Source organism: Perca fluviatilis, chromosome 12, assembly GCF_010015445.1.
Source record: "Perca fluviatilis chromosome 12, GENO_Pfluv_1.0, whole genome shotgun sequence".
NCBI classification, from domain to species: domain Eukaryota; kingdom Metazoa; phylum Chordata; class Actinopteri; order Perciformes; family Percidae; genus Perca; species Perca fluviatilis.
In genome coordinates, this window is record NC_053123.1 from 36882437 (window position 1) to 36894936 (window position 12500).

At 42.5% G+C, this 12500-nt stretch overlaps 1 protein-coding gene across 3 annotated transcripts in view; it reads right to left on the reverse strand.

Moving 5' to 3' along the window:
* LOC120570143 overlaps window positions 1-12500 on the reverse strand; it is a 112518-nt gene that overhangs the window by 6888 nt on the left and 93130 nt on the right. For all 3 annotated transcript variants that reach the window (XM_039818383.1, XM_039818382.1, XM_039818384.1), the window contains exon 7: window positions 2521-2573. In XM_039818383.1, the coding sequence (XP_039674317.1) occupies window positions 2521-2573 (53 nt within the window). The remainder of the gene's footprint in view (window positions 1-2520; window positions 2574-12500) is intronic.

Below are 12500 nucleotides of genomic sequence, written 5' to 3' on the forward strand. Positions count from 1 at the left end.
TCTCCTGTAACCTAAAAGTGATGTTGATGTGAGGGAGTGCTATATATTGGTCAGCAGATGGCGCCCTGGTCTTATTTTACATTAAATGCTCCTTTCCCTTTTAACCCGTAGTACGGAGCCTTTCTGACCCTCCACAGCCACTGGAGGTCTGATTCTGTTTGTTCTCTGAAAGGTAAGCCAAGGTCCAGTATGAAGGTAAATGGTGCAAAAACGTGAGAGCTTGGAGAATACAATGTGAGAACTTGCAGAACAAAAAAATTTAACTTGTATGTTAAAATTTGCACTTGTAAAATAAAAATGTGCACTTGTAAAATAAAAATTTGCACTTGTAAAATAAAAATGTGCACTTGTAAAATAAAAATGTGCACTTGTAAAATAAAAAATTTGCACTTGTAAAATAAAAATTTGCACTTGTAAAAATTATTCACATTTGAAGTCACAAAAGGAAAAAAAACATGAGAGCTTGTAAAAAAAATCTGAACTTGTAAATTGAAATTTGCACTTGTAGAAAAAATATTCACAAATGTGTAGATTGATATTTGCATGAACACAATGACAGCTGCAAACTTGTAATGCAACATTTACTCATGTACTTTTTTTTTTTACTCAGGTTGATTTTCCATCACAACCACAACTCAGTGATTACAACCTCTCGAATCTGTCACTGTGTGTGTCTCTCGCATCACCAAGAGGCGAATGCGCCTCGACTTTTGCAACACTTTGGCGATACATTTGGTGCAAAACTAATTTGTACCTGTGGACTTAGGCTGTGGAGCTCTGATCCAACAGAACGGGGAAAGCAGGGTTTCTATCGCCAGATGAGGGACAACTCTGTCCGGCTTATTTAGCTATGTCGCATGGAAGCCTGGTTGAATAGCAAGCTAGCGTTAGCTAACTAACCAACCAGCCTGATTCTAAATAAATACCTTTTAATTATCTTAACACTTTTTAACAGTCAAACTGAAACACTGGCGGTGAGCTCCAGGTCCTGCAGACGGACCGTCACAGCGGGTATCGGCCAGCCGAAGCAACATCGCTATTATTGCCAGAAAGCCGGCTGCCGACCTCGACCTGCAGTCGAGACTCCAGCGGGACACAGAGAGCCCCGCATGAGTAAATGTTGCATTACAAGTTTGCAGCTGTCATTGTGTTCATGCAAATATCAATCTACACATTTGTGAATATTTTTTTTACAAGTGCAAATTTCAATTTACAAGTTCAGATTTTTTTTACAAGCTCTCATGTTTTTTTTTTTTGTGACTTCAAATGTGAATAATTTTACAAGTGCAAATTTTTATTTACAAGTGCAAATTTTTATTTTACAAGTGCACATTTTTATTTTACAAGTGCAAATTTTTATTTTACAAGTGCACATTTTTATTTTACAAGTGCAAATTTTTATTTTACAAGTGCAAATTTTTATTTTACAAGTGCACATTTTTTTATTTTACAAGTGCAAATTTTAACATACAAGTTAAATTTTTTTGTTCTGCAAGTTCTCACATTGTATTCTACAAGCTCTACGTTTTGCACCATATTTACCTTCATAGTCCAGAGCACTTTAACAATAAATATCATGAATATAATAGTTAGTTTTATAATTATTTTTAGTGGGCTCCACCTGTTTGAAGTGTCATTGTATAAAGGACTGAGTCATTTAAATAGACTAAGTATGGTTTAATGTTTAATGAAACCATTGCTAATGTTAGCTGATAACTGTGTGTGTGTGTGTAGCTTAATGCTTAATTTATTTAACATTTGATTTATGAGCCAAAGTATTTTCTAATCCGACTGTGAGATATTCTGTTTTGTTTCCTGAAAGCCATTAAAGTTACTTTTATTATTATTATTATTATTATTATTATTATTATTAGTATTATTATTATTATTATTATTCCAGAGCTGTGAGAGTACAGAAGAGACTGTCCTCGCTTGAAAAAGGGCCACATTAATGGTTTGTTGAAACATCCATTGTGACCTTTAGGGTTAGGTTAGGGTTAAATCTAGTGGTCGTAGTAGTTCTGACCAGAGCAAAGCAGGAAGTAAGGTCAGGAAGTAGAAGAGCACCAAATGTCCTGGTTGGGAGGGGTTCATGTCCCGTTGGAAAAGAAAAGGAAACAGAGAGTTTCCTATGTCACGTTCTGCGTCACCGTGGTAACCTCCAGGAAGTGAAGTCACACCTGATTTGAACCAAACCTCCATCTTTTTATCAACTTAACTCAGGAGTTTTGGGGTCTAAACCTAACATCTGATATCTTGGTGGAAAACTAATCAGTGAACATTTTACTGATATGTTAACTTTCAACATGAGTTAACAACATGTTATCATTGTGTATCAGTGTAATGTATGTAAAGTATTGGTGGACAGAGAATCATCATCTGATCATCATGATGGATCTTCACTATTTAAACTAAAGGGATCAGGAGCCAGTGAAGGAGCTGAGCTCTGATTGGCTGAGTCCTCTCTGCAGTTACAGTAATCAGATTACACAGATAGACTCATACAGGATCATTACTAACCTCTGGGGCTGGTTCAGGTGATGTAGTCTCCATACCTGGTTCAGCAGATGTACCTGTGGAAACAGGTGTGATGATGAGTTGTAGAGACAGTCAGAACTCAAGAAAAATAAATATGTTTTAGGCCGGTTACACACGGCACGCATCGCACGAGCGTGTCAGCCGCGTGGCGTGTCTGTTTATTTCGGCTCCCTTGTTAACAGGTTAGAGCGTACACACTGCCGGCGCGAGACGCGAGCGTGTAGAAAGCGTTTCCAGACAAAATAGAATAGGAAAATATGTTTATATGTCATTTAGACACGAATGCATATTAATAAATTACATCTTGATGTTTAAAAGTCTAGGTTTTGAGATATGAATGTAATAAAAAATTTCAGAGAAAATATTTTCAAATGTTGCACCGGTCATACAGAACGAAATATTCTGTAACATATTCTGCAGTCAATACTGCCGACGTTGTCTTGCTTTAATCAAATAGCCTATATATAAAGGGTAGGGTAGGCTACGATAACAACGTAGTGTGTGTTCTGAGTGACGGTCCAACATCAGATAGGCTGTATAAATCCGTGTACCTTCCGTTCAAGAGAAAAAAACGATTTTTAAAACAAAAATGGAAAAAACGGATAAAGGCTCATTTTTTTATTTTCCAATTCTCCACCTAAATGAAAAATATAAATTTTGGATAACGGGACCTGACAAAAATTCATGATGATGATGATGATGATGTAGCTCACTACAGTTATTTTCTCCCTAGAAACAATCAAATCTCGTTGTTGATTGGGTCCTTAAATTATGTCGTCAACATTTTGGATAACGGTCCTTTGAGCTGTCAAGTCTGATGTAAGCTACCTGAAGAAGACGGCAGCATCAGTTTCCCACTCTACTCCTCTATTTGATAAGGTAAGTGCCCTATTAGAAGCAAAATGGAAATTAAACTGATAAATTACAGTAGCTAGTTGAGTTTACGTGATTCTAATTTGACCGATTCATTTAGCTACGTTGAAAGTAGGAAATACATTAAGTGATAGAAGTAGCTAGCTAGACTAGCTCTGTCACTGACACTGAAATGTAGCGATGAAGGCTTGTAGTCTAGTTAAGTAAAAGTTGATGTGAAGACTGTTTTTCTTCATAAACCTTCACACACACACAGAGAGACACACACATACACACAGAGATAATAATAATAACACATACACACAGAGATTAATAATAATAATACAGAGAATAATAATACACAGAGATTAACACACACACATACACACACAGAGAGACACACACAATATACACACAGACAATAATAACACACAATAGAGAGACAATAATAATACACAGAGAGAAGGACTAACAGAGAGGAATAACACAGAGACAATATCAATACACACACAGAGATTACTAATAATACCACATACAATAATAGAGACACAATTACTAATATCAATAATAATAGACACACACACAGAGATTACTAATAACACATACACACAGAGACATTACCAATAGAGACATTAATTACCACATACAATAGAGAGACACAATAATAATACACAGAGATTATCAATACCAGACACATTAACACAGAGACAATAATAATACAGAGATCATCAATAATAATAACAGAGACACACATCAATAACACATTAACAGACACACACATACACAGAGACACACATCATCATCATCACTAATAACATACACAGACACTACCATTAATAGAGATACCGACACAGAGATTACCACATTACCAGAGACACTACCACCAATAATTACCACAGAGATCAATCATCAATAATACACAGAGACATCATCATCATCATCATCACAGAGACACATCACATCAGAGACACACATCATCATTACCACAGAGATCATCATCATCATCATTGAATAACACAGAGATCATCATCATCATCATCATCATCAATAACACAGAGATCAATAATACCACCAACACACACAACACGAGAGACATTCAATAATAACACACAACAGAGACACCACCACCACACACCAACAGACACAATACCACAATCAATAACTGAATCCAGCTAATAATAACAACGCCGTGGTTGGATGTTCACGCTCTTTCCACCAGACTCAGCCGGATTACCGGCGCTTGTTCAAGAAATGACTACCGGCCAAACTAATAAGAACAGTTAAAGCAAAACGTGGTAAAGATCAGACGTCCAACCAGAACAAGAAGAGAGGAAAAGAAACCAGGTTGGTGGCTATTTTAGTCGCAGCTTAATAACAGAACAGCCCTTATTAATTATTGAAGACAGAGAAATGTAAGCTCGTATAGGTTTGTTAATATCCTCCCTGAAATTAACAGTTTTCAATAGAAAATGGTCATTAATGTCAGATATTGTTCTTTATGAATCATCTGCCAGCATAAAAACTTCATCTAGGGCAGGTAGGATCTACGGTGGCATGGGGTGGCAACTGCCACCCACATAAAAGCTGCCACCCTGCACCACCAGTTGGCAGCTTAGCAGTGTTAGAAGTTATGAGCCAATTTGACAATTCACGTTTCGTCTCAATGTCCGACTGCAGTGAATGCAGCATAAGATGACGTCAGAGGCCGGAGCCAGAGTCGCTGATGAATGGAGACACAGGAGGAAAGAAGGTCAAAACGGATTAACATCTATCAGAAATGAAATTATAACGAAAGCACAGTGCTAGCATAGTTGCGATGCTGATTTTGAGATGATGAAAATCAGGTTGAAGAACGTTATTTCCGCCAACTATACAATGTTACTTAGGGTCTGACATTTGTTCTGTGTAAAGTAGGCTACAAAAGCTAATATTGATTCAACGTCTGTCAAGGAAAACATCGTTACTTTGAACCTTACAGAAATGAAGAGGAAAGGTAGCATATTCAGTTTTGTCTCCAAAGAGAAGGGCAGAGAAATAGAAAATGAACAAGTGAGCAAGGTAGCGAGGAGAAGATGAGGTGGAAGGAGAGAAGAAGTGGAAGGAGAGAGAGAAGAAGTGGAAGGAGAGAAAAGAAGTGGAAGTAGAGAGAAGAGGTGGAAGTAGATAGAAAAGAGGTGGAAGGAGAGAGAGAAGGTGGAAGGAGAGAGAGAGGAGGAAGGAGAGAGAAGAGGTGGAAGGGAGAGAGGTGGAAGGAGAGGTGGAAGGAGAGAGAGAGGTGGAAGGAGAGAGAAGAGGGAGGAGAGAAGAGGTGGAAGGAGAGAGAAGAGGTGGAGAGTAAAAAAGATAGAAAAGAGGTGGAAGTAGATAGAAAAGAGGTGGAAGGAGAGAGTGGAAGGAGAGAGAGAAAAGAGGTGGAAGGGAGAGAGAGGTGGAAGGAGAGAGAAGAGGTGGAAGGGAGAGAGAGGTGGAAGGAGAGAGGTGGAAGGAGAGAGAGAGAGAGGTGGAAGGAGAGAAAGAGGTGGAAGGAGAGGTGAGAGGCGAGAGAGAGAGAAGAGGTGGAAGTAGATGGAAAGAGGTGGAAGGAGAGAGAGAGAGGTGGAAGGAGAGAGAGAAGGCACAGAAGCGCGACAGAGGACAGAATACAAGGCCAAGGGCGACCAGGGACAGGAGGTGGAGGAACACCACAGAGGTGAAGATATGGAGGGAGAGCATCACCAAGAGGAGGAGGGGAAAGAGAAGATATGGAGGGAGAGCATCACCAAGAGGAGGGGGGAGAAAGAGAGAGATATGGGGGGAGAGCATCACCAAGGAGGAGGGAGAAGAGAAGAGGTGGAGGAGGCATCCTGCCAAGGAGGGGGGAGAAAGAGAAGAGGTGGAGGGAGGCATCACCAAAGGGGGGAGGGAGAAGAGAGATATGGAGGGAGAGCATCACCAGGAGGAGGAGGGAGAAAGAGAAGATATGGAGGAGAGCATCACCAAGAGGAGGAGGGAGAAGAAGAGAAGAAAGGGGAGGGAGAGCACGAGAGAGGTGAGGGGAGAAGCGAGAGACAAGAGAACGTGCAGGGCTCCAGACAGAGAGAGGGAAAGCAGAGTGCCTGGGCCTAACCCTAACACATGCTAACACCTCACATCAACACCGCTAACACCTCACATCAACACAGCCAACACCTCACATCAACACAGCTAACACCTCACATCCAACCCGCTAACACCTCCCCACATCAACACGCTAACACCTCCATCAACCCCCCTCACCTCACATCATCACCGCTAACACCTCCCATCAACAACCACGCTAACACCTCACATCAACACATGCTAACACCTCCCACATCAACTACGCTAACCCTCACATCAACCTACGCTAACACCTCACATCACACTCTAACACCTCACATCACACCTAACACTCCACATCAAACATGCTAACACCTCACATCATTACGCTAACACCTCCCAACACCAACCCTCCCCATCAACACACGCTAACACCTCCACATCAACACGCTAACACCTCCATCAACTCTAACACCTCACATCAACTCCTAACACCTCCCTCACCCGCTAACACCTCACATCAACCGCGCTAACACCTCCCCTTACACCTAACACCTCACATCAACACACAACACCTCCATCACACTGCCTCCTTCCCTACACCTCCCCCTCAACTCCTCACCTCCCTCCCCCTCCTCCCCTCCCCTCACTCTACACCTCCCTCTCCCTCCCTCCCTTCCTCTCACCTCCCCACCTCCTCCCTCCCCCTCCCCTCCCTCCCTCCTACCCTCCCCTTCTCCCTCTCCCTATCTCCTAACCCTCCTCCTGCCTCACCTCCCATCCTCCCTCCCCTCCCCGCTCCGCTACACCTCCCATCAACGCTCCCTCTCCTGCTACCCTCCTCCTCCTAACCCTCCATCCCTTCCCTCCTCCTACACCTCCCCTCACACCTCCCACTCTCCTCCCTCTCCTCCCCCCCCTCCTCCTCCCTCCCTCCCCCCTCCCTCACCTCCTCCTCCTCCCCCCTCTTCTCCCTCCCACATCACTCTACCCTCCCCCCCTCCCTCCCCCTCTCCCCCTCCCTTACACCTCCCCAACTGCCTAACACCTCCACATCCCCTCCCCTCCACCTCCCTCCCCCTCCCTCACTCCCCCCCCTCCCTCTCCTCCCCCTCCCCCCCTCCTCCCCCCCTCTTCTCCCCCCTCCTTCCCCCCCTCCCTCCTCCCCTCCTTCCCCTCCCTCCTCCTCCCTCCTCACCTCCCAACCTCACCCCCACATCCCCTCCCCCCCACCTCCCCTCCGTCCCTCACTCAACCTGCCTCCCTCCCCTCCCTCTACCCTCCTCAACTCCCTCCCTCATCACCTACACCTCCCACCTGCCCCCTCCTCACTGCCTACCACCTCCCCTCACCTGCTACTTCCTCTACCTACCCTCCATCAACCATCCTACCTCACATCAACCCTGCCTTCCACCTCCCATCCTTCCTTCCTTCTTCTTCTTCTTCCTTCTTCCACCTCCATCCTTCCTTCCTTCTTCCTCCCTCCTCCATCTTCCTTCCACCTCTTCCTTCTTCCTCCATCTCCTTCCTTCTTCCTTCTTCCTTTTCCTTCCTCCATCTTCCTTCTTCCTTCTCCTTCTTCCTCCTCTTTCTTCCTCCATCTTCCTTCATCCTCTTCCTTCTTTCCTTCCATCTTCCTTCTTCCTCCCTTCCTTCCTTCCTTCCTTCTTTCCTTCTTCCTCCACCTCCTCCTTCTCCTTCTTTTTCCTTCTTCCTCCATCCTTCCTTCTTCCCTCCTCCTTCTTCCTCCTCTTCCTTCCTCCATCTTTCCTTCTTCCTCCACCATCTTCCTTCTTCCTCCATTCTTCTTCCTCCATCTTTTCTTCTTCCTTCCTCCCCTTCTTCACCTCCATCCTTCTTCCTTCCTTCCTTCTTCCTCCATCCATTCTTCCTCCATCTTCCTTCTTCCTTCTTTCTTTCTTCCTTCTTTTCCTCCATTCTTCCTTCTTCCTCCATCTTCCTTCTTCTTCCTCCATCTTCCTCCATCCATCTTCCTTCTTTCCACATCATCCATTCCTTCCTCCATCTTTTTCTTCCTCCACTTCCTCTTCCTTCCTTCTGTGTCCATCCTCCTCTTCCTCCCTCCATCTTCTTCTTCCACTCTTCCTTCTTCCTTCCTCCATCCTTCCTTCCTCCTTCCTCCTCCATCCTCCGTCCCTCCATCCTGTGTGTCTTTGTGTCTCCATCCCTGTGTGTGTGTCTTTGTTTCTTTCTTCCTGTCTTCCTCCATGCTTCCTCTCGTGTGTGTGTTTCGTTTTTTGTCTGTGTGTGTCGTGTCTTCATTTCTGTGTCGTGTTCCATCCGTGTTTCGTGTGTGTGTGTCTCTGTCCTTCCGTGTTGTGTTCGTGTCTTTTCGGTGTGGTTGAGTGAGGTAGGGTGTCTTTGGCCCAGTTGGTCTATTACTCCGTTCTCGGTATGTCTTTCCTTTAGGTGTTGTAGTTATCGGGTTTTCGGTGCTTTTGGGATGATTTGTGGCTGTAATCTTTTTAAGTCATATCAAATGGGTTATCCTTATTTAAAAGATTGTGAAAACGTTTTTATTATTAATTTTTAATGCGTTGTGCAGAGAAGGGAGACTGGCCTTGGTTTGGAATGAAAGGGAGGAAACAGACAGGGTACCACGGTGGAGATTTGAAGACATAGTTAATATAAGGCGGCAGGCGTGTGTTGTTTAGGGGGCGCCTCAGCTGCAAAGTGCTGCAGGAAACCCTGATTAGACGAATCATCTCGTGTGCTTAAAGGCTGATTTATAGTAGACCGTATGAGTGTCTGCCTCCTTCTAGCGTATCTCTTTAAGAGAATAGTGCGTCCCAGAATGTCTCCCCACTCCGCTACAAACACATGTCAGGTCTAGTTGTGACTGAACCTCGGGGGCGTCGAGACGCTTCTAAAGCTTAAAACTTAATGAGCTGCTCTCATTGGACGCTTATAGGAGCATGCTGAATGACCTGGAGACAGATGTGGTTATGATTGTGGTTGACTTTGGGTAATATTTGCTGTTTTAGTTATTGTTTTATGTGTCTGTGGGACTGTACTGCTGCCAGGACACTCTTAACCCTCATGCCCTCCTTAAAAAAACTTACTCTCGACACCTTCGAGGCAAAAATGTCCACGCACACAAAAACTGTTATTAAATCATCATATATCAATATGTTTTTCAGCTTTTTTTTCATAAATCACTTAAACAACTTGTAACCTAATCAAAACTACCAAACATTCAATCATTTTCAGGATTTTAACCCTTTAAATGCCAGTTTATGTATTTGGAGTATTTCATTTTTTATTACAAAAAAACACAAAAAACGATTTTTTTTCCATATAATGAATAATATCTAGATTTGGCTTTGGTGGGGATTAGAGGCTTGGATATGTCAAAGATAAGCAACAAAATTAATTTGATTGCATTAGTATTTTTTACATAGTTCAGATACTCCCCTTCGACACCTTCCGAGGCAAAATGTACATGTCAAAAAACTGTTATTAAATCATCATATATCAATATTTTTTCTGCTTTTTTCATAAATCACTTAAACAACTTCTAAATTGCTCAAAACTACCAAACATTTAATCATTTTCTGGATTTTAACCCTTTAAATGCCAGTTTTAAATCTTTGAAGTAACAATTATTTATGAAAAACCCAACAAAACATTAATTATTTTCCATAAAATAAATCATAGGGGAATGGGGCTTTGGTGGGGATTAGAGGCTTGGATACCGTAAAACTTCAAATAATAGCCCGGGCTTCTGTTTACCCAAATCGCCGTAATGCACCGGCTTGTACAGTATTTCACCAGATTCAACCATTTTGCCCTTGTAGGCCGATGCATGAAATTATAGTTATATTATGGAGCTCTGTGTGTGTGTGTGTGTGTGTGTGTGTGTGTGTGTGTGTGTGTGTGTGTGTGTGTGTGTGTGTGTGTGTATGGTGTGTGTGTGTGTGTGTGTATTTTGTGTGTGTTTGTGTGTGTGTGTGTTGTGTGTATGTGTGTGTGTGTGTGTGTGTGTGTGTGTGTGTGTGTGTGTGTGTGTGTGTGTGTGAGTTTGCGTGAACCTGTAAGCAAGCAATGATCACTTTAGGGCTGAAAAAAGGCATCTTTTGAAGGATGCATTTCATGTGTGAAGACGAGCTTGAATAAACACCAATACACACAGATACACACACACAGATACACACACAGTGGCTTTACTATTACAGTATGATCTGCTACACACCAATACACACAGATACACACACACAGATACACATACAGTGGCTTTACTATTACAGTATGATCTGCTACACACCAATACACACAGATACACACACACAGATACACACACAGTGGCTTTACTATTACAGTATGATCTGCTACACACCAATACACACAGATACACACACACAGATACACACACAGATACACATACAGTGGCTTTACTATTACAGTATGATCCGCTACACACCAATACACACAGATACACACACAGATACACATACAGTGGCTTTACTATTACAGTATGATCCGCTACACACCAATACACACAGATACACACACACAGATACACACACACAGATACACACACACAGATACACACACAGTGGCTTTACTATTACAGTATGATCTGCTACACACCAATACACACAGATACACACACACAGATACACACAACAGTGGCTTTACTATTACAGTATGATCTGCTACACACCAATACACACAGATACACACCCACACGATACACACACACAGTGGCTTTACTATTACAGTATGATCCGCTACACACCAATACACACAGATACACACACAGTGGCTTTACTATTACAGTATGATCCATATACACACCAATACACACAGACACACACACACAGATACACACACAGTGGCTTTACTATTACAGTATGATCTGCTACACACCAATACACACAGATACACACACACAGATACACACACAGTGGCTTTACTATTACAGTATGATCTGCTACACACCAATACACACAGATACACACACACAGATACACACACAGTGGCTTTACTATTACAGTATGATCCGCTACACACCAATACACACAGATACACACACACAGATACACACACACAGATACACACACAGTGGCTTTACTATTACAGTATGATCTGCTACACACCAATACACACAGATACACACACACAGATACACACACAGTGGCTTAACTATTACAGTATGATCCGCTACACACCAATACACACAGATACACACACACAGATACACACACACACACAGATACACACACAGTGGCTTTACTATTACAGTATGATCTGCTACACACCAATACACACAGATACACACACACAGATACACACACAGATACACACACAGATACACACACAGTGGCTTTACTATTACAGTATGATCCGCTACACACCAATACACACAGATACACACACACAGATACACACACACAGATACACACACAGTGGCTTTACTATTACAGTATGATCTGCTACACACCAATACACACAGATACACACACACAGATACACACACAGTGGCTTTACTATTACAGTATGATCTGCTACACACCAATACACACAGATACACACACACAGATACACACACACAGATACACATACAGTGGCTTTACTATTACAGTATGATCTGCTACACACCAATACACACAGATACACACACACAGATACACACACAGTGGCTTTACTATTACAGTATGATCCGCTACACACCAATACACACAGATACACACACACAGATACACACACAGTGGCTTTACTATTACAGTATGATCTGCTACACACCAATACACACAGATACACACACAGATACACACACAGTGGCTTAACTATTACAGTATGATCTGCTACACACCAATACACACAGATACACACACAGATACACACACAGTGGCTTAACTATTACAGTATGATCTGCTACCACCAATACACACAGATACACACACACACGCACACACATACATTGGTGGCTTTACTATTACAGTATGATCTGCTACACACCAATACACACAGATACACACACACAGATACACAACACAGTGGCTTTACTATTACAGTATGATCTGCTACAC